Source organism: Daktulosphaira vitifoliae, unplaced genomic scaffold (assembly GCF_025091365.1).
Source record: "Daktulosphaira vitifoliae isolate Bord-2020 unplaced genomic scaffold, ASM2509136v1 Scaffold_2, whole genome shotgun sequence".
Taxonomy (NCBI): Eukaryota; Metazoa; Arthropoda; class Insecta; order Hemiptera; family Phylloxeridae; genus Daktulosphaira; species Daktulosphaira vitifoliae.
This window is the reverse complement of record NW_026099573.1, coordinates 23,190,835-23,214,437: the sequence shown is the minus strand read 5'-3', so window position 1 is coordinate 23,214,437 and position 23,603 is coordinate 23,190,835. Positions and strand designations below refer to the sequence as shown.

The 23,603-nt window shown below is 24.8% G+C and overlaps 3 protein-coding genes across 3 annotated transcripts; all 3 read right to left on the bottom strand.

The window, feature by feature from the left end:
- Window positions 1–1,821: 1,821 nt before the first annotated feature.
- LOC126898389 (uncharacterized) lies at window positions 1,822–6,877 on the bottom strand. The gene is made up of 2 exons (XM_050672364.1): window positions 6,694–6,877; window positions 1,822–3,349 (listed from the first exon to the last, which is right to left on the bottom strand). Exons 1-2 carry the CDS (start codon window positions 6,769–6,771, stop codon window positions 1,919–1,921), a joined length of 1,509 nt encoding a protein of 502 aa, XP_050528321.1. The 5' UTR covers window positions 6,772–6,877; the 3' UTR covers window positions 1,822–1,918.
- A 6,109-nt stretch (window positions 6,878–12,986) lies between these two features.
- LOC126898770 (uncharacterized) lies at window positions 12,987–15,250 on the bottom strand. Its single transcript, XM_050673090.1, has 2 exons — window positions 14,993–15,250; window positions 12,987–14,558 (listed from the first exon to the last, which is right to left on the bottom strand). The coding sequence occupies exons 1-2, from the start codon at window positions 15,107–15,109 to the stop codon at window positions 13,212–13,214; spliced, it is 1,464 nt and encodes a 487-aa protein (XP_050529047.1). The 5' UTR covers window positions 15,110–15,250; the 3' UTR covers window positions 12,987–13,211.
- A 2,023-nt stretch (window positions 15,251–17,273) lies between these two features.
- On the bottom strand, window positions 17,274–19,524 carry LOC126898504 (uncharacterized). Its single transcript, XM_050672582.1, has 2 exons — window positions 19,343–19,524; window positions 17,274–18,821 (listed from the first exon to the last, which is right to left on the bottom strand). The coding sequence occupies exons 1-2, from the start codon at window positions 19,448–19,450 to the stop codon at window positions 17,475–17,477; spliced, it is 1,455 nt and encodes a 484-aa protein (XP_050528539.1). The 5' UTR covers window positions 19,451–19,524; the 3' UTR covers window positions 17,274–17,474.
- Between the last annotated feature and the right edge of the window lie 4,079 nt (window positions 19,525–23,603).

Genomic DNA, 23,603 nt, shown 5'->3' with positions numbered 1-23,603 from the left:
CACTCTGCCTCTGCGTCTCTAAGGCTCTCTGGAATTCTCAATCAAGATATACGAATGGAATGTGCGTAAGTGTATGTTTTGCTCTTAGTTACAATTCCATATCAAATCTCCACAATTTTTATATTCCTCTCGTGTTCACTGGGATTTACAAGAAATATTATACATCTTATTTTCGGTCGAATACTTTTGGTGATACAAATATTCTAACACATATAAAATATTGGTATTTATTTTTTTTTTATCTATATATATATATATACACTTAAAAAAATACATGACTAGATTGCATTGTGTTCTATTACTTATTGAAGCGCCACAACCTGGCTGGACAGAGTACTAGCACAATGACATCATAGTTAACATTTCAACTAATTATAAGCGTTCTCCAAAGTGTCTCTCCACTTGTCGACTAGCCAATCTGATCTCTGCCACTGTGCGGGTCATCGGAGTGTAGGACACTTACATAATTTATAACGCATTACTTACTCATATTTTTTTTTATTATACACATTACACATTCTAAGATATTTAATTAGATTGAATTGTATCTATTACTTATTGAAGGGCCATAGCCTGGCTAGACAAGGTACCAGTACAATAATATCGTAATTAAACTTTTAGCTAACCATAAGATTTCTCCAAAGTGTCTCTCCACTTGTCGACCAGCCAGTCTGATCTCTGCCACAGTGCGGGCCATCGGAGTGTAGGACACTCGTATAATCTATTGTGCAAAGAACCGAAATTGAGGTAGCATCTACCCTAAATCACTCTGTGGATGGCTGAAAAGACGTAGGCCACTTGGAAATAGTTCATTGCACAGGACAGTCATGTTGTTTAGAATTTCTTTATTTGTTTTATAAATTATTGAATTTTAAATACATTAGTGTAAAACACCACACATAAGGTTAAAGACTATACCATATAAATATACAAAAGGGTTTTACATAAAATACCAGAGGTACAATAAATTTAGGTTTCACCTTTAGTAGATTTTATATAGAATTGTACTAGAAGAGTAGCTACACGCCAGTTAATAATAACATAAATCGTATAATTTCAAATGCGTACACCGACGCATATACGTATATATCGATAATTGTGACATCAACTACACGATTCATCTCAAGAAAATATCTGTCTTATCAGGATAATCAGAGGTAAGTGAAAACATTTATTTATATAATAAGTGTGTAATAAACCCTTTACTGAAGAATTTTTAGTAATAAACAATTAAAGTAAGATAGGTCATCGAGAATAAACTAAAATACTTTTACAAAGAAATACGATATTTGTGACTCGCCAGAAATTTGTGTACGCGTTTCTGTGCATGTAGAGACCCTTCGTTGTAATTCCATCTTAGTCATATATTAGACGTGTTCACGCAATCATACATACCCCGAGATTTCTTTTTAATTTTATTATAGTCACTGCCCGGTACCTATAGCCACTCTTACTTTCCATTGATGCCCATCCTTCTTTATACTACGCCCGCTACGGCTCTTATTTCCTCATTGGCCACCTGCGTTACATCTCTTTTCCTTCCCTACTCCAAACATCTGTATTACTTTTTGTTTACTACAAGCGTCCCTCCCTACCCTTCTCCTCCTACCGTCTTATCTATTATTCTTTTTGTTTATTACAACAATTAGAATATTAAAGATATATAAAATATAAAAAATGCTATTTACATATTGAAATCGCTAATTCAAATCAAGTCAAAAAAAATGTTTACTACACATCGATATAGCTGTAAATAGAGGTTCGATAAGTACCAAGATTATTATTACTTAAGAAATGTTTTTTGCTTAAAAATTGTATTATTTCTCAATTAAAATATGTATTTTAAATGATATGTATGACATGTATTAAATTCATACAAGTAAAAATAAAGTTTAACTATCAATCGATAATTAAGCTTTTAACAAACTTTTGAGTAAAATGTATTTCTAAAGTTAGAATTACCGTTATAGAAAAATTTAATGAAATAATAATTAATAGGTTCTAAAGACATTTGAACATTGTCAAGGTATATGACAACATAGTTTATACGTTCATTTATTAATTTCTGAGTTCTTTTGTCTGACGACCTCCGAAAGATATATGTGACTCTTTCAATTGAATTGAGTTGTTTTTGTAAATCGTTTTTATTTAAACCCAATAAGTCTGAATGGTTTAAAATTACATTTTGTGTCATCTTCATCATTTGATCAATAATAAACTCTACATTTTGGTCAACTATAACGATATTTTGGCTAAAACGTCGAACTAAACTCCACAATAGTTTATCATCTGTATTTAAGTATAAAGTAGCAGCTTTCAATGGCGTGTAAAAATCATTATACAATTTTGTCATAGTATCTAACAAAGTCTTCAAATTAATGTTAGCCATTACAAATTTTATATTTTCTTTGAATGTTTTTAAATGTAACCAAATGTAAAAATACACTTTAAATTGTACTAAAGAGTTTATAATTTGTTGATATTCAATGAACTTAAATGGATCCCGAATCCATTCATATTTTGACATATTCAGTCGTAATTGCATTTTAGCCTTGGATAACTTCTGTTTTGTCACCTCGTCCCAATTAAACATTAATCCATCAGGCTCACCAAAAATAGTGTTTTCATCACTTTCTATTATACTTCTCAATACAAAATTATCAACTTGGAACAATCTAGAATATTTAAATACTTCTTCTTTCAGATAATCTGAACTCATAGATACATCTTGTCCATAGAACTTCTCTGAACAATTATCGATTATTGGACCGATGTATTTTTTGACATCAATTTCTGATTCGTTAAGAGTTTTCGGTAGATAATCATTATCTTGGCACATTTTTAAATAATCTATTAGCTCACTATTAAGAAATTCATCATTAAAATGATCATCTTGCATATTGTCATAATATTGTATCCAATTTTCAGCTGCTAACGTTCTAAAATAAGCTATCCACATCCAGTTGTGAGCACTCGTCCTGCCAATATATAATATAGATAGCATCCTTGCCATTACCAGTCTTGAATTGTAAAAAGCATTTTCACCATAAAAATTTGAATTTCTCTTTCTAAAAAAAATAATATTTAGAGATTTCATAAAGAACTGTATGATAATACCATTGAGGCATTGTAACGCTTCCATTTTCATTCTGTATTTTGATATTGAATTCCATTTTAATTCCAAGCATTCATTGTTATTTTTACATTCTTGTGTCAAGTTAGTTATATCATGTTCTTCGAGATGTGTTAATTCTTTTGATGTTTCCAAAGTTTCTATTTGATTTAATAATTTTAAAAAGTCTACACTAAAAGTGGCATCATAATTTTTTTCAGACAGCCATATATTCTCCTGTATATTTATAAACAAAAAATTAGTACTCTGGACAAATTATATTAAGTACTATTGGAAGTTTTCAATACGGTAACTTTTATAAAAGTTTTTAATTCTAATATGATTATTCTAAACAATAAATTTGCGCTATTTTTTATAATATTTTAATGTGAAAACCACATATTATTTATAATATTATTTAATTTATTTGATAAACAAGATTTTTCTTGAAAAGTTATATTTTTCAATCAAATTTGTAGATTTATAAAACTTCTAATAAGTTGCTGAAAGTTGGTCAAATATATTCTTAGGCTAATATATCATACTAAACAATTCAATTAGCAACTAAATAAACCAAAACAAATGTAAGTGTAACTACACATATTGGTAGTATTAAAAATAGACTACGAAAAAGAGATCAAGCTTGTAATGTATTTTTATATTTAAATAATTTTTCACCTAAACCTTTATGCTTAATGTTGAATTTCACAATAAAAATAATTAACGTGAAATGTATGGTAAGTTTTACGTTAATTTACATAAAATTAAGTAAGTTGATGAATCTCGCTTAAAATTCTATTTTTCTTAACAATATAAATTATTATTTCAGTTCTAGTTAATTATCAATGTATAATAAATAATTTATAATCCACACTTTCTAAAGTAGACAAAAAAAAAATGTTTTATTAAAAATTACTTAAATTATGTAACTCAAATGTTTAAGCAAAAGGCAGTACAGTAGAAATAAGTATAGGTAATATAACACAGTGATTAAAGTTACTATTATAAAAAACACTACTATGCGAACCGGGGATAATGTTTAATTTATAAAAGAAATTGTTGAAATATTCCAAAAGCAACATCAACGCCTATTTTTTAAATTATATTTTGAATACCAAGTCTATGATTTACAAATATCATACAAGAATAAATAGAATATAGAAAAAAATTGAATTTAGTGTGAAATTTATATTCAATATTTTGTGCTATATATGCACGAAAAAATTATACTAAATTATAGAATAGTTTCATACTCCGTCATCTTTATGGCAAACGTGTATCAAAATTGTAAATTTGGATTTATCAAAAAGAAAAAAGAAAGTTAACTTTCTTAATTTGATTATTTAAATTTTATGAATCAAATAAATTATACAGATGTATTATTTAATCATATAAATAAATACTCATTGAAGTAAATAAATAAAGCTGTAAAATAATGTTCAATAATTTAATATTATATTTTTTATGGAGAAATTATAAAAAGTTTAAAGTAGTTGTATATTTTGTCACCATTTATGTCCATCAAAAAAAAAAAATAGTGAACTTTCTTAATTATATTATTCCGATCTTCGTTAGTTAATTACTATTTTAGTCATAAAATTGAAATTGTAATTAACCATAAGCCATTGGCAATTAGAATTTTTTTTTTTTTGTTATAAACACCGCCTTCCTTTTAATATAAAAATTGGATTAACATTAAAATGTGCAAAAATTCTCTATGAATATAGTTATAACTAACACTTGCATTTTTTTATTATTAATAGATAATTATTATTTCTAAAAGATTTTTAAAAATGGAAATAGAAAGTTATAATAATACAATAAACAGTGATTTTTCATACGAAAATAACATTTTTTAAAAAAAACTTCAGCCTTCGAAAATACGTTGTCGAGACAAATTTTTTTTTAAACTTATATTATGTAACAAAAGCTTATATTTTGCTCCACAAGAAAACTATATCGACTAACATTTCATAAGCTCATGTTATTATCGATAGCTAAAATATAGCTTTTTCTAATGATAGTACACATTATTACTTTGCTTGATAAAAATATTTTAATTTTCTTTTAAAATTTGATTAAATTTTAAAACATGCAACTCCGATTATTATTTTTATATCTACTAGTCATCGTTGGATGACTAGAAACCTTCGGAATCCTCAACACCGATAGAACCTCGTTGCTCACAATTTGATCTAATCCCCAAATATCCAACCTTGGCAAAATACCCATACAACCTTTACAAATATTTTTATCATGTATTTTTATTTTGTTATTTTATTATAACAATATTTCATTTTAAACATTGATTTTTACATAAAAATAAATTTTTTTGATTTTAAATTTTAAATATGACGACCATTTTCTTATAGGAGAAAAGGTGAAAGGACAATTTTTTTTTTTTTTGAACTTATAGTGTGATTTGTAAACTTTAATTTGACATATATTTAAATGACGCAGTATTTCCGAAACATATTCAAAATTAAAGTTGAAAAAGTTCCACTTTTTATACGTATGTTTTAAGTTTTAAACCCCCTCTGTATAAAAAAAAATGGTCCAATTAAAAAAAAAAGTATGTCAAATAAAAGAAGTATATATAATGTAATTAGAAAAAAAAATTTATGTTGATATATACATTATTCAAAATGTTATAGCAATTTAAAGTTGAAAATTTTAACACAAAAATAGCATATTTATTTAAAATATGCTATTTTTATACCATAAAATAAGTCGTCACGACAAATTTTTTTTTTCATTTTATAGTACATAACATAAACTTTAATGTGATCCAATTATCATTTTGTTGACACATTTCTTTTTAAATAATAATTGTCTCTTTGGATTACATCAAAAGAATATTTTTTATTTATTATTTACATTAATAAGATGATTACTTAATTGATTGATTACTAATATTGATAACGGCTCATCAAAATTTTTTTAAAATTTAAACTTTTAATTTTTTATTAATGATAAAAAGTACATTATATAATAAATAGATGTTCATGTTAGTTTTTTGTGACACTAAATAGTATATATAGCTACTTTCTAAAACAAAAAATATTCCTGTAGTACTAAGTGCACTAATAATAATGTTTAACGGACTTTTGTACATTAGAAATGATTCAAAATAGTGTATACAATTTTCTACGTTAATGTACACATATGATTATAAATACACTTATACTTAATAAAATAATCTTATTTATATCGAAATTTTTTGTTGGAAAAGGTTAAAATATAGCTATTTTAAGTTTTTTTTCTTTTAATTTTGTTTCTTATTAGTGATACATATTAAAAATATACTTTGAACGTAGTCTAAGATGGAAATAATTAAAAAAAAAATCAAAATAACAGTTGGATCTAGAGTATTAGATTTTCAGTATATCTTTGTAATTCGTTCTATATACATAAATACACAAAGTTGGGTAAAATATTAGCTAATTACATTTAGAAAATAAAACTTAATGGCCCCTTATTTAAATTATTATTTCAAACTATAAATTAAAATTATAGATAATTTTAAATATTAATCTAAATCTTAAATATTAATGAAACAAATAGAAAAATTTCATACTTACAAAGTTCTCCGAACTTCCATTATAGATTAATAAAGCAAGGGAATAATATGAAAGTAATACAAAAATTAATAAATTCATTTTTAAGTAGTAATGATTTAATCAAACAATGAGTACATATAATATGTCAACAGATTTTGAAATAAGTTATTACGCTCATTTGAATAAATATTCTTTATGAATATAAAAACAACACCATTTCTTTAACTTATAAAGTATTTTTTGTGTACTTGTAGTGTTTTTAGGCTCATGACTTTTATGAAATATGAAATTATAAAAAAAATTGCGTTGTGATGACGCAATTTTCTGTACATTTAAAATTTGCATGCAAAAATATTGTTTTAACACTTGTTAAACAATTTTTAACGACTATCTTCAAAGAGTTGTTAGTAATATAACACAATTTTGACGCGTAGTATTAAAAAAAAATTATTTTACTTTAACATGTCTATATAACAAAATCTTAATAAGTTTTGTGGTATATGTTTGAACATTTATTACTTTTTCACACATATTTATAAAATAAGTGCTTTGCGCGTATGAATTATTTAGAAATTCGTACATTAAGTAAATTTTATCCCATGTGTTAATATATGACATTTTTTAGCTTCGATGCTAAACTGAAAAAGTATTTTACTTTAGTGTGGTTTTTTTTTTTTTTTTTGTCTGTTGCCACATATTCTCAGCTCTCACTGGACCAATTTCTTTCAACGATACGTCAAAAGATCAAAAATCGTATCTAGTTGAAGACATTACATTTGGAAAAATTTCCCTCGTTCTCCTTAAATGGGAGAAATCTCCAAAAAAATTACAATTTCAAAAATCAGTAATTTTCGACATTTTTTTTCTTAAAAACATTATAAATTTTTGAAATATTAACAAATCAAAATAATATTTTTTATATTGAAACCTTAGGTTTTTTCCTTTTATTTGATATAAATTTTTTTTAAATTTGAACATTTACTTACCCACATGAGGGATTCGAAATAGTAAATTGCTTCCGTATTTAAAGTACATTTTTTTTTTGTTCACAATTAGTTTTTTTTCTTTATTCTAAAATACCTTACAAGGGTTAGCATTAGTACTGAGTCCATCAATTTTTTATAAAAGTTACATGAGTCTAACTTCGATTCAATATAAATTCAAACTTATTTTGATTATTTTTCTACCTCAAAGTTAAGAAAAGCGACTTTGAATTTTTAATTTAGTTTAAATAATTCTTTTTATCTATACGTATACGTAATGTACGGTGGCTGCATAGTATATTTTACAGTCTTGTACGCTCGAGGAACCCCTCCAGTTGAAATAACTATTTTTGAATTTTTAATTAATTCTTTTTTAAGTTAGAAAAAGAATTCAAAATTAATAATAGTGAATAACATTCAATAAAAATATTCAATGGATATTGAAGATCCTATCACTTTATTTAGTCTCCCCTTTTGAGAAGGATTTTCTTATACATATTAAAATATATTACTATATGGTTTATTATCATGTCAGTCATTAAATTTTCTCAGTTCATACTTGACCAATATAATGACCAATACGTTAAAAGAACACGATTTTAATCTTGTTGAATTTATTATCCCCAAATATTAGAAAGAAATCCTTTAATTTTAGAAATTCAAACAAATATATCAAAATTACTCTATTGTAAAAAATAGCAACTTCAAAAAAACTTTTTTTAATTAAATATCTTACAATTAATAGGAGTTAATAATTCGTTTTTATACCGAATTACACAGCAAAATACATTTTTTTTTTTTTGATTATAGACCAATACATATATATTATTAAACCAAATTTTTATGCTGATTTCAAATCTAAAATTAGATTTTTTCTTTAAACTCTTTTTTAAGATTATTACTTATTAGATCCATATAAAAATGAATTTAAAACAATTTTTTATTATCAAGTTATTATTGATTTTTAATATGTAAATAATCCATGCAAAATTTTAATTCAAAATGGCATTTAACTTATTATTTTGATCCGTTAAAGTTGATTTTTATAAATGTTTATAATTTAAAAATGTTAAATTTTAAACATGATTTTAGCTCATTTTTTAGAATTTATGTCATTAAATAGAAAATTCTATGTGGAATAGTATATGCTATTTTTTAGATTGATATGTGATTAGAAACTTATATAATTACTATTAACAGTAAATTTATCAGGAAAACTCAACATTTTATTGTATTTTTATTGTAATAAATCATTTAAATAGAAAAGTGTATTTTAATTACTGATGAAAATTCTTGTAGACCAATAAATTCATTTATAAATAACTAACAATTTTTTTTTTTGAGTACAACGTATTCGTTATAAAAGTGATATCTACTTGATAATTTTTTATAAAATCTCCGTAAAAATTACAATACTAAATTATTAAATATCAAATTCATACTTTATTAAATTGCTATAATAAATATTTATTCATACATTATACTTCTAAATCTAAGAACTACTAATCGGGATATAAGAGTTAATTTTGCTTTTTGAATAATCAATTTTTAAAAATTAAACACTAGCTACAGATTTGCATCGAAGCGTTTCTTATGATAGTTTTTTTAATCACTGTCATATATTATTTATAATTGTCCTAAGTATGCCACATTCACGCTGTACCGCAACCCCACTATGATACCGTTTCTTTTACTTAAAACTACCATAACTTTTTCAAAATTGTATGGATTAAAACATATTTTTTATTGTGTGTGTATCTGTCACTACTTTATCTCAGGTCTCACTGGACTGATTATGTTTAATGATACGTTAAAAGATTACAAACTGTATCAAGCTGAAGACATTACTTTCAAAAATTAAATTTTTTTTTCAAGTTTCCATAAATCTCCAAAAAAAATTACGATTTTTAAAATCAGTCCATTTCNAATTTGTCCCGACGATCTATCTTCTATACGCAAACGGCTACCGTATTCAAAAATATGCTATTTTAACAAATTTTTTTTTAAAATGAAATACTATCTACAGATTTGCATCGAAGCGTTTCTTATGATAGTGATTTAAATCACTGTCAAATATCATCTATACTTGTCCCATCTATGCCTTGTCTACACTGTGCCTCGACCCCACTGTGCTACCGTTTTTTTACTTTATACTAACTATTAGTTAGTCATAACTACTTAAAAATGAATGAATCAATAACTAGTTACTTAAGTATTTTTTATTTAATGACCTACTTGCTAATAGATTTGATAGTATGTAATAAACAAAAAAAAAGATAAAAAGATAAAGGAGGTAAAGATGAAGTAGTATCTCGGGGTCGAACTATATTTATTTATTAAATAATAAAATATCCCTACCTCACTTATTCCTATTCTTGTTTATTACGTGATTTTTTAGAAGTAAGGCATGCAAATAAATATTCGCACTTACCTTTATATCCTTTTGTAATTGACTGAGTTGGTTTTATGGTGATTTCTTCCTTCAGTGTCAACAGTCGTTTATTCTGTCTTGCGTTTATTTTTTTACTACCACTTAAGTTATTTTTCTTTCATTTGGTATATTTTTATGGAAAATTTAAACCTTTACCTGCTCACAACTGGAGTTTCAAAATCGAAATTTTTGCACAAAAAGTTATTTTTTGAAAATATTTCAGAAATACTTCAAATTTATGTTAAATTAAAACTTATTTTACATTCATATTTAAATAGGTTGAAATTTTCAAAAAATATTATATTTAAAAAAAAAAATTACCACTTTTCATATACAATATTTAATTCTAATTTTTTTTTTCAATATATCATGATTATATATGTAATATAGTCTATTATCTTTGAAGCTGGAAGTAAAACATTTTTGTAATATTTTGTATAATTGTAATTTCCTGATCTATTGTTAGAAGTGGGAAGTAAATATTTATAAACATTTTTGAAAGTGGTTGTATTATTAACTTTGTATTCGTAAAAAGAAAAACAAAATTTTTAGTATATAAGAAGAAATGGAATGAATTGTAAAGAGGAGAGTACCACGGAAACCTCATGGGTAATCTCTTTTCATGTTGTACGTTTTTGACAATAAGTCTTTTCTTTTATGTATTGGTTTATTATACTTTAAAAGTATCTTTGTTTTGTTCGTTTCATATTGTTTAATTATATCTTTAATAATTACGTTTGTGTTATTATTGAACTTTTATAACTATAAGGCTTAAGGAGTGTCTCTAAAAATACAGCTGGGTCTCTAAACGACACGTCTTTGGTAATGATCTAAAGAGTAATTTGTGCTGGTTATATTTAAGTACCCTTCGTCTTATTACTCTATTGGGTTACGGTTGACAGTCTACTTCTACTAACTACTTCATTTGATTTTTTTTACTATAATTCATTTGTGTTTGCGCAGTGTTTAAATTTAAATGCCATTACTATCCTGTCTACTCTTTTCCCTTTCATCATCGAATGTTGGACGGTTATAGTCACCATATCAAAACGTAATTTTATATGATGGCCGACCTTGTATACAAAATAATAATATAGACATTTTTTTTGTGGATATAGTATAGCATAAAATTTAGCAAGTTTTCTTTTATTTAAGTGTTTAAATAATATTTTTTTGCCAATTAGAAATCTGAATTATAAAGTTTACAGTTAAAAAACATAATTGATCATGAATAATTAACATTACCAAAATCATTATTATTTACATTTTATAGTTTGTTTTCCCTATAAAATTTGTGTGACACAAGCAATACGAAAATTGTCAATTTAGTATTAAAATTTTTTATTTTAGTCCATAAGTTCCTATTTCAATAGTTATGATTTATTTGTTTGGCCGCCGATCATTTGTAGCGCCACTTGTATACAACCGGTAAACGCGATCGAAATTGTTGCGCGTCGTGGCGTCCGGCGAGTATGTGTTTGGCACCTATGCTGGGACGATCCTATGACGGACGGTGAGTGCCTCAACTTGAAAGCCCACAACTAGAGTTCCGTGATCGTCACTTAAATATCAAAGGTGGATTTGGATGCCCATCCACGAGTTTATGGTGTGGAGAAGCGTGTCTGGTCTTGGTCTACGGGGAATTTGAAGTAACCAGGTTGCATACAAACCAGTTAACTATAGTTTGTGTAATATTGTATTTCGTTGTAATAAAATTTACATTTGTGTTGTCAGAATATTGTGTCCTTTGTTTAAGTAAAAGCAAGTCGTGTCCACTTAGGCGAAAATACTGGGTACCCCGACCATTGAGGTGTTTTCGAATCGGTGGTTTATCATTATTATTGATATAATTGTTGCTTGATAAATGTACATGTAGCGTATTATTTCAAATACAGTTAGTTAATTAGTAAGTTTTCAGTCACACGTTTGATATTAGTTTGTATTCAATTATTGTTGATTTATAATTAAAAATTTGGATTTGTATATTTGTGCTAAAAAAGCGTGTTGAACTATACGCATTTATATTGATTTAATGATATTTGATTTACTAATACATTAATACAGAATATTTAATTGTGAGCCAACAACTGTATTATTCCTTTTTATGTTAAGATACTTTGAATAAAAAATATAGTAGTTATTATGATTTTTTTTTACTTAAGTTTTTGCCATATTTGTAGCGATAATGTCAATTAAAAGTGAAGGAAAAACAATATTCTAGTATTTTTTTTATTCCATTTTCTATCGATATTATGACTAACAAAACATCAATATGAATAAAAAAAACAAAGATGTAGACGATTTAGCTTAATCTTTTTTAAAAATAATCTAGAACTCTACATCAATAGTCTATATTTAAGGAGAAACGTTAAGATTGATTCCAACATTTCCACCAATCATCATTATATTACCAATAATATATTTAAGGAAGATAAGAAATTATTTTTTAAGAAAAGACAAGTACTGTTATTTTTATTACTAAAAATTACTCGGCCTCAATCTTCCTCCTGCCTAAACTTCTAAAATATTAGACAAAAGTTGTTATCGACTAGCCTTTTATTTTAATTAGCCCATTATCTATTCAGTAATTTTAAAAAATAAGTCGATACACTTATAAAGTATAAAGAATAAATATAAAAATTATTTCATTATTGATAAATTTAAAAAAACATGTACCTTAAAAAGACCAACATTTTTTTTTATATTCAGATTACATAATTGATTCGTGATAAAATCTTGAATTTGATATCGTGGCCTAAAATAATCGGTTTAGGCCCAGCGGTAATATTCTAAAATCATTTTCTACTCTGTTCTATTTTATAATGGAAAAATAAATAAATAATGTCATTTTTATTTATTGTATAATTTATTTTTATTTATATACGAAATTATGTTAGTATACATGGTACATAAGATATAATAATTAAAAAAGAATTGAATGAATCTCAATTAGATTAAAATACTATTAAATAATATTTGTACTAAGACAATAATACAATATTTTTCTAGAATTTAACAGTTATTTTTAAGCATCATCACTTTATGTAAATGGGAAGAGTAATATATAAAATAAAATTTTCAGTTTTAAAGAAGTATATTGAAAGACATTTAAAAACTTTTTTGTGTTATATATACATAAAGAATGTTTTCTCTAGAGAGGAATATCCATTTATAAAATATTCCAACAGAGGAAAAGATGGAAAAACTAATTTGATTCCATTTAAATACTCATCAAGTTGGTCAAGGTGTTCTGAATATTGTGATGTGTTTAAATCAGTTTGGCTAACAATAAATGGCAATGTTTTAATATTTAACAAAGCTTGGGCCTGATAAGTTGATATTTCAAGATTTAATAAATCTTCTAAAATTATATTTTTTAAATCTCTATTCATCCATTCTAATTTTCTATTAAAAATTTTATTAAAATCCAAGTCTGCAATTTCTACCATAAGAATATGATAAATATTATTTAGTACAACATCTTCGACACCCAAAATTTCAAAAATTGTATTCATTGATTTTTTTAGAGAATTTTTAAACAATGAAATTTTTCGACATGAATGAATAAAAGCAGGGTCTTCAAAAGATCGCTCAAGACTCTTTTGCACGATTACAAAATGTCTCCAGATCAAGTATAATACATTAACTTTGACTACCTGAGCCAAAATTTTATAATATCCTTCAATACCATACAATTGATTAATAATTGTTGATTTTTCTGTATTCAACATCAGTTTCGTAGTTTCCCAATTCAAATCAATTTTTTCAATTTTTTTAAACAAAAAGCCTTTGTGTTCATTTACATTAGACAATGCAAAGTTGCGTGTTTGTAATTGATCAACTCCTGAATATATACTTAATAAATACGCGTCATCACTACTATTGTTATTATATATTTGTCGACAGAGTCTTTTTAGTTTATCTTTTTCAAATTTTAATTCACCAGCTTCTTTTCCCAAGTTTACTGATAAATATTTATATGTGCGACAATAATCTAAATGCTTAATAAGATCGTCTTGAAGACGTATTTCGGGGAAATATTTATCAAGACCTGGTAACTCTCTACCATTATTTGGCTCCATTCGTAAATAGAAAGACCACAGCCAGTTATGAGCTGGAATCTTGGCATTGTATAACAAAGACAACATTCGCGCTGTTATGTTATGATAACTAGTATTACCTTTTTTTAAATACTGTATATTTGTAAACGTATAGTTTACTATTGCTGCGTTCAAACATTGTAGTGATTCCAATTTTTTATTATACTTTACTAATGACTTGTATTTCTTATTCATACAATCAGCGTCTTCTCCGCATCTTTTAGTCAAAAGTTCAAAATCTTCAGTTTCAAAGTAATAACCTTTCCTTTCATTATTTTCGATTTGTTCCATTGTTTCAATGTTATTTAATAATTTCAGCATATCATTACTGTATACACACTCGTTGTGTTGCTTTAGAATCCATTCAATCCCCTAAGCACAAAAATGAGATTACATCTATTATTGATGTGCAAAATTTCATAAAATTTACTCATTATCATTAACACAAAATTACATGTTACTCCATAGAGCGAATGTGTTGAAATAAAGAATGGAATTGAGTTCTCATGCATTGTGTTATATGATTTGTATCTGAGGTGTATTAGTTATGTTATTCGAATTAGCTAGTGTAAAATATTCAAAATACTCACATTTTTTTTAATTAAAGAATTTATTTTTATTTAAAGTTAAGTTTAATACTTAATTATAATAAATAAAATGTATATTGTAAAAATTAAAATAAATTTACAAGTGTGTAAACTAAACTCATAATTATTAGCCTAACTTCAACAAAAACCCCGAAAGGGTTAACCATGGACCAAAAAATAATTTATACTATTAATATTTTTAAATATTTAATATATTACTTGAATTTTATTTTCTTCTTGTGTTCCAGCTGATGCGAAATTTAAAAAAATTGTGACCAGTAATGTAAACTTTACATTAATGAATATAGGACTAGTAAGCTTTTTTATAGAATTCATTGCAAAAATGAAAAATAAAAATATGTAAAATTATCACAAGTTAAAACAAAATCTATAAGTAATACTTTTTATACATTAATATGTTGTTTATTTAGTTATTGTTTAGTCAAACCAAAAGACAGTTTTGGGTGTAAATATCTTATGACACAATCAATATGTTATAAATTTTAAAAAATATATCTTTATACAAAAACACAACTTCTTACAATAATATTTAAATATCCTGTAACATGGTCAAAAAATACAAGTAAATACTATAAGTAAAGCTTATTAATGAAAAATAATAAAGTTTTTATTTAAAGTGTATGATATTAGTAGGAATTAAGTTAAAATTATTAATAAAATGTTGTAAAACGAAGAAATTAATTATTTACTAAAATATTGTCTTAAAGCATTTATTTAAAAAACAAGTAATATTTATTGACACACCATTATGTAATAACAATAAATTATCTGAGACGCTCAAAAAATATCTTACATATTTGTAATAAGAATACAAATTAATATTCAATAAAAACTATTTGATAATCATTAAATGAATAATATCATAAACATTTTATTAATCAGAAATATATATTTTATTATTTTAAAGTTAACTTAATTCTAAATTTTAGTAAACTTAAATTTGTTTTTTTTATACATATTTCTATAATTACTGGTAGAGTTCTGAATCGAACCCTTATGAAGAACGAAAAAAAAAATGAACCAAACTATTATATGAAATTAAAAATTGAACCAGATACTATAAAAACGTAGACCATAATAAATCAAGCAGGAACATTAATTTAAATAAACTTTGGCACTGGACCGGACCGGACCTTTTACAAAAAACGAAAATTGTAGCTGACTAAACAGTCTTGATTGAAATTTTCTGAAACTTTATATATTACAAAACTTTAGACATTATACATTTATAGAATATTTTTTAGCTTCGATGCGAAGCTGAGAAGATATTAGTTTTACTATGATGTGTTTTTTTTTGTGTCTGTTATCACTTTTATTCAGCTTTCACCAAACCAATTTCTTTCAACGTTACGTCAAAAGATCACAAATTGTATATAGTCGAAGACATTATACTCAAAAATTGAACAAATTCCCTCGTTCCTCGTAAATTGGGGAAATCTCTAAAAAAATTACAAATTTAAAAATTGAAAATTTTCTGTATATGGCATTTGAATTTTTAATAAAAATTAATTTGTTTATTAGATATAAACATTTAAAGTTTCAAATTTTTGAGTTAATATACACAAGAAATTACAAATGCATGTAGTAATTAAGCATGTAATTGGTTTTTTATGACATTGCTGTCACAGTCACGGATTGTTCATTACCAATTATGACTATCAATATATATACTTTTTGTATTGTCAGTTAGTGTATTTATAAACGCACAACAATGTGCCTTACTACCATTGATAATAACAATGTTATGTACCTGCAAATATCGATGTCATAAAAAACAAAGTTGACACCCTTACAAGGTATAAGGGATGAACTAAAAAAGTATTATATAGTTAATAATTTAAAAATAATGTATGACTAATGATAACCAAAAAAAAAAAATGTTTTAATTATATTTATTCTGTAAGTCAATGAATGAATTATGATAAAAATCACTGTATACTTATATATTTTATATTTGATTTCTTTTAATTACATACATTTTTTTATTTATAAGCTAATAATTACTTTTTTTAAATAATATTTTTTGACAAATAGGGATGTCAGCTTAATTTTTTTGAATGGCTACATACATATTTAATTAATTTATAAATAAGGAAATTATATAATAATTATATAATTAATTATTAAGTAAATTACTGATTGATAGCAACTTTTGGATCAGTATTTCAGAAGCTACTAACAATGTAATGTATTGAGTGGAGGTGAGGAGTAGGTGTTACTATTTTTATCACTAGACATTAATCGGCCGTACACTTCGTCCCCATTTAGATGTACAAATGATAATAACATCCAAAGTACTTGCTAAATTACTCCTTAAATAAGTTTTACTACCTAAAGGAGAAACCTTAGTTGCGATATTTTTTATTTATTAAATCAATAAACCGATAGAAAAATTACATAAAATTTATGTATTATTAAATGTAAATGTATTTATTTATTCAAAGTGTCTTTTTTTTAAGATTAACAACTTTTATTTTATTAAAATAGATTTTTATTTTCTTAAATGCACAAAATTTAAATTAAACCTTATGTAGCTATCAAATAGAATATGTTGCCGACATTTCTTATAATTTTCTTAATTTTGTCTTACCATTAATAAGTTATCAGTACTCAAATTAAAATATTTTAGGACATATAAAAAGTTATTTATTATACACAACAAATAATGTGTTACTGTTATTTAATACATGAAAAATGTTTCAACTAATTTTGATTTTCCATTAATAAATAATTCTAAAACATAAAAATTAATAGGCTCTAAAATTTTTTTAACGGTTTCTCCATAGCTTAAGAGTTGATCTATATGTTCCCGATATTGCGGTAAATTCAAATTTGTCATTTGATCAATATTAGATGGTATGTTATTGGGTCTGAACAAAACCTCGATCTGATGGGGCTTCACGTCAAGTTCTATCAAATCTTCTACTATAATATTTTTTAGATTGTTGTTCATTTCTTCTAAATTCTTACACAACTTTCGGTTAATCAATATATTTCCTTGTATCTTCTGCTTTAAATTATGCAAAATATTTATGAACAAAAGATCATTTAAAAGACCTATATTTTGGATAGCCAAATCAAATCCATACAATATTGCATTTTGAAACTCTGATATTTTGCGATTTGTCAAGTTCATTGCTGGATCAAAAAAGGTTCGCTTAAGACTAACATAAAATATATTACTATGCTTCCACAATAAATAAAGTATATTTAACTTAATTATACGCATGATCAATGAATACGATGTTGAGTCAGTTGGCCTCAATTTAACTTTATTTAACAGTAATTTTGTTTCCTCCCAGCTAACTTCAACGTTGCCAAGCTTATGAAACAACAAGTTTTGATTATTGTAAACGTTAGACAACATTAAATTTTTTAAGTTAAAATATTTAGCTTCAGAGTATATTTTCTTCAGGTATAATAAATTTGTGTTTTCGTCTTTATAAAAATATTGACGAATCCTCATAAGTTTATCTTTTTCATATTTTTCTTCGGCTACGTTATTTCCAAAGTCTGGTGGTAAATATTTATAAGACCGACAAAGTTCCAAATGTTGTATGATTTCATCTTGAAGACGCCTTTCAGGATAATATTTATCGACTTCTAGCGTTTTATAATCATCTGGTGATCCCATTCTAAAATAAAATGACCATAACCAGTTATGAGCTGTAATTTTCGCATTGTATAATAAAGACAACATTCGCGCTGCTGTCTTTTGGTAATCAATGTTTCCTTGTTTAAAAAGAAAATAATTCATGTTGAGAAGAGCAGTGTATACTATAGCTGCATTCACACATTGTAATGCTTCTATTTTTCTCTTATATTTTGTTATGGCAGTTTCCTTCTCATTCACACATGATCTGTTCGAACATTTTTTTGTCAATAAATTAATATCACGCTCTTCAAAACGTAATCTCATGATTCCTTCCTGATTGACAGGTTCTAAAGTTTCCATATTGTTTAGTAATTCCAACATATCTTTTTCATAAACGGGATCATTTTGTGTTTGCGTCATCCATTTTATATTCTGAAATAAATATATAAATATCTAATATAAAGATTTTTGAAAAAAAATATATGTATGGTTACTTTTCATAAGTTAAATTGTTAATTTTTTCCAAAAAGTAAAAAAAAAAATAATAATTTTAATTGTAATTAATACAAAAGTTTTTAAATATACAAATGAACTCTTACGATGGAAATTTTTAATTTATTTTTTGTCACAATAAACAATATAAAAACATTAAAGTGTTTATGTGTTTATTTAAGTGAATCATTTTGTATAAAAACTGTTATGATTTTATTAATATTACTTAAATAATAATATTACTAATAATTAACTGCATGAAAAAATATTTATTGAAATTAATATAACATATATATGAGCTTTCTATTATGCAGAACGTTTCTGTCAAGTATGTAGTGCATTCTTTAATGTTTATTGTACTTGCCTGCCATCATTATACTATTTGTACTTTGGTCAAAAATATTATAATTATATATCTAAATAATTATTTTACAGTTAAACAAAATAATTTAAATATTTACTTGTACTCCGTTATCATCATATACTGCTACTGTTTTTCGCGAAAACAAACAAACAAAAAATAAAAAGATAATTTGACAGCTTCCCGTTAATTTTAAAATTAAATTCATTTTAATGATGTCTAAAGGATAATTCCAAAACTAGTGTAAATACATTAATAATCACTATTTAAAAAAATTAATTATATTTTAATTTTTGGTTAAGCAGTGTTTATATATTCACTTTTTAAAACATTAAAAGAAATTTGTAAAATTATAATTTATTAACAGATGTGCTATGACGCACTTATAAAAAATTACTATAAATGGAATATAAGTTTATAGTTTTTATCAAAATGAGATCATTTTATTTAAAATTATTTATTTATTTATTTCAAATCTAATATACATTTCTAAGTTTATAAATGAAATTTTATTAAAAAATTAGAGATAATAATCTTAACTTACTTTTGAAAATAAAATACTTTTATAATTTTTCATTTTTAAGTAGCAAGTAATAAACTGATTCATATCTTATGTGAAAAATGAATTTAAAATTAGTGTTCTCTATGTTAGAATTGTAAGCTAATATTGTTAAAATATGCTCGTCAAATATTTTATCATGTCAAGCTTATTTAAATAACCAAATTTTTTTTAATAGTTTTCGTTGTAACGTTTAACAACCAAAATAAAATTAATTAGCACCTTTTTACAGAAGTATAATATTATTAATATACACACTAATTTTATATATAAATAGCGATATCTTAACAAAAAATTGCCATAATCAATATGCAAATAAACAATTTTTATCACCAATATCAAACATTTCCTATACGTATCATCTTACTATTAAAATTTGGATTTTTTTTCAATGGATTGATTTTTTTATGCTTTAAAACGAAATAAATTAAATTAAATTCCTTCTTTTGTAGTTTAATAGGTCATCTTGAATGGGGTAAATTGGAATTAATATTATACTTCTATTATAATATAGAAGTATTTAATGTTAAATAATCATGAAAGTGTTGTATTTAGAGTACAACTTTAGAGAAAAACTTTTGTACTTTGGAAAAATTATACTACTATAGCAGTATAATTATTATACATATTTAATTATGTACATACTATTTTATGTATTAAAAATATTGTACACCTAAGATAATTCTTTAATTATTCCTTACAAGAGCCTTAACCTATAAAAAAACCTAACCTTACTTGACTAGCCTAACCTAAAAAAATCGAAAGAAAAGTGCTAATTAACAGACCATGTTTACTATATGCTTTTGGAGTCACTAAATCCGATTCTAAGGTTTCTTGACACCGTCACATCAGGATTCTTCATAACCTCAAAAAATGTGCTTAAAAATCAAGTAATATTACTCGACTAATTCAACAGGGCAATTTCTATACCAATACAACTTCCCACACCTAATATAGTATTAGCACTGAAGTATTGTGTGGTTATATTACTTATATTATGCCAAAAGTACTTTCAGTGTAACCTGTAAATAATAGATCAGGCTAGTCCCAGTAAGGTTAGGCTTTTTTATACGTTATAGCTCTGCGTACAGCAGATTTTGATTAAAAATAGCCTGTATTACTTCCTAATGAATATGTTAGTTCTTAGGAATATTTTTTGATGTGATGAAAATCCCTGACGTGATGGAGTCAAATGAACCTCAGATTCAAATACAGCGACCCCAAAAACATAAAGTAAACATGGTCTGATTTCGATTTTTCTGTGGAACTGTGTTATAATCCCTTTCAAACCCGGTTTAGACTAACTAAATCAGAGTTATCTCTTTCGTCTTACACCATTGTAAACCTGTTCTTAACCTAAATTATCCTTTTCAACGTTTGTTTAAAAAAAATATATCCGACTTACTTCTTTATCAGATAAATCAAATTCCTCCACCTCATTATCCATTTAATGAATCAAATTCAACATAGCATATTTGGGGTAGTTGTAATCTTTTATTTCAGCCTGTATGTTATAATTCATAATAATAATTTAATTATAATTTATTATAGTAGGTGTTCTTATCATAAAAACTATATGGCTGGGCATCAGTTCATTAAGTACCTCTAAATTCACCTTTATTTTTATCCTAATTTTATCTTCACCTTTATTTAAAATTCAGTGAATAAAACCTACATCGTTGACGCTCCAAAATAAACAACCCTCTTAAGAATAACTTTTTTATATAATTTTTTTAATAACTTTTTTTAATAACTGAGAGAAGTACTATTGCAGTATAAATGACGATATGTGAACGTAAAAGTGACAAAAATAATTCTGTGGCTCATACCATACTAAATATGAAACTTACAAAAATAGGTTTTTAAAATTTGTATAGAAAAGGACATGGATTAATGTGGAGAAAAATACTCAAAGAGCCTCAATTCATAATATCTTTTAATATGATCTACGTAGCTATAAATGTTCTGACCAGAGGTAGCTGTATAAGATAAGCTATTTCATTTAAATTTGAAAAGCAATTAAAGTGCAGCATTCCCGAAAAAAATATTTATCTTCATTTTACAATTTAAATGCTTAAAAAAAATTGCGCCTACCCAATTGCTTATTTTTTTTATCTCTTTCTTAACCGACAGGACCTAAAAGTTCTGCTAAAAAGTTAAATTTTTTTAATTTATTTTCAAAAGTATCCATGATAGAACAGTATTGATTCGTAAGTAGAATAGAGAATGATAACGCTCATAATTTCTTGTAATTATAGAGACCTGTTATCATAATTATTAAAGATACAGGTAAAATTAAAAAATGAATTTTATTAAATTTTTAACTGCAAATTTTTTTCATGATAATATGGAAAAAGTATTTTTCAGTTTAGGATAGCAATAGAAGCTTTGGGCAGAAAGGGTTATAACTATATGATAGCTTCACCAATGAATAAACACTTCAGAGTTTTTCAACTTTTATAGTTCTTTATTAATTTATATTTTTAAATAACACCCACAAAATGAATATTCGTCTTTGCAAATTATATTATATATATAAATAATTTTAAAATATTTATTGCACAAAAATTTTAATTCATTGTTAAATTCTGAAAATTTGAATTTTCTAGCAAGGCTAAAAACAAAAATTAATTCGGTTTTTGAAAATTTAACTATATTTAGTATTTTACTTGACCTGTATCGACTTTTTTTAAAAAATTTATAAGGTTAATAATTATAAATACCAAAAGCATTATGAAATAACTTTTAAAACTATAACCAATCTTAAAATTTAACTTTATAAAATTCAGAAAAGGAAATTAACTAAAATTTTTTCTTTGGTTTTTAAACTTTATTTAAGTTACATTTAAAGTCCATTTTAGGTTTTAAAGGCTCATAATAATTTTTAATTCCTCTTATCTTTAGATAGTATTTTCTTTAGAAAGTATATTGCATCAAAAATAGTAATATTTTAATAAGACTTAACTAAAATGTTTTCTTTGTCATAACCATAAAAACTTCTAGCAACAACTTATTATAATAAGATTTTAATAAGATTATACAATATTTTATAACTCAGTGATATTCTCTCACTGATAGTATTTGTTACTGACGATGTTACCCCACACAATGTAATAACTAAATTTCCTACAATATCAAATAAAATATGAATACAATAAACATTGAAGATAGATCACCTATGCTACGTGTAACGCAAAAAATAAAAAGTATTTAAACGCACATTTAGATTAATGGTATTTTAATTCTTAAATGTCAGTTTAAATTACAATAAACGTAATAATAAACAATATTTAGTTATAAGTTATAACTGATTAACGTATATGATAAATGATAACATAATTTTACGTAAGAAAATAATTAGTTCATTGCAACTATAAAATAATATAATTTGTTTTTTAATTTAATAAAACCAATTGTATATGATTTAATATGTTTTCAACTATAACATTTATGATTATTTTTTATTCAAAAAGTTAGTCATATATGTACACAACTGGCAAAAAGTGTTAATCCTCAATAAATTTCTGCGAAAATCCTAAATATCAATAAATGTTTTATGTTAGTAAACAAATAATAATGATTTGTAGCACTATTTTGGCTGTTTGTTGTAATTTTACAATTCTGACTAAATAGAATGGTCATAAATTTAACAATATTTTGCGTATACTTGTATTTGTTCATATGATATTTTCCTATACTTAAATTTTCAGAAAAATAATTTTTTTTTCTATATTGTTTTTATACATGTATAATATGTAACATGTACATGTATATTACTAATACGTTTTATTCTAGAAAAAAA

Coding starts and splice junctions, on each gene's coding strand:
- LOC126898389 (XM_050672364.1), bottom strand. CDS start 6,771: ATGAATTTATTAATTTTTGTATTACTTTCATATTATTCCCTTGCTTTA. Junction 3,350..6,693: donor ATGGAAGTTCGGAGAACTTT/GTAAGTATGAAA, acceptor ATAAATATACAG/GAGAATATATGGCTGTCTGA.
- LOC126898770 (XM_050673090.1), bottom strand. CDS start 15,109: ATGAATTCTATAAAAAAGCTTACTAGTCCTATATTCATTAATGTAAAG. Junction 14,559..14,992: donor AAGAAGAAAATAAAATTCAA/GTAATATATTAA, acceptor TTTTGTGCTTAG/GGGATTGAATGGATTCTAAA.
- LOC126898504 (XM_050672582.1), bottom strand. CDS start 19,450: ATGAATTTAATTTTAAAATTAACGGGAAGCTGTCAAATTATCTTTTTA. Junction 18,822..19,342: donor ATGATGATAACGGAGTACAA/GTAAATATTTAA, acceptor TATTTATTTCAG/AATATAAAATGGATGACGCA.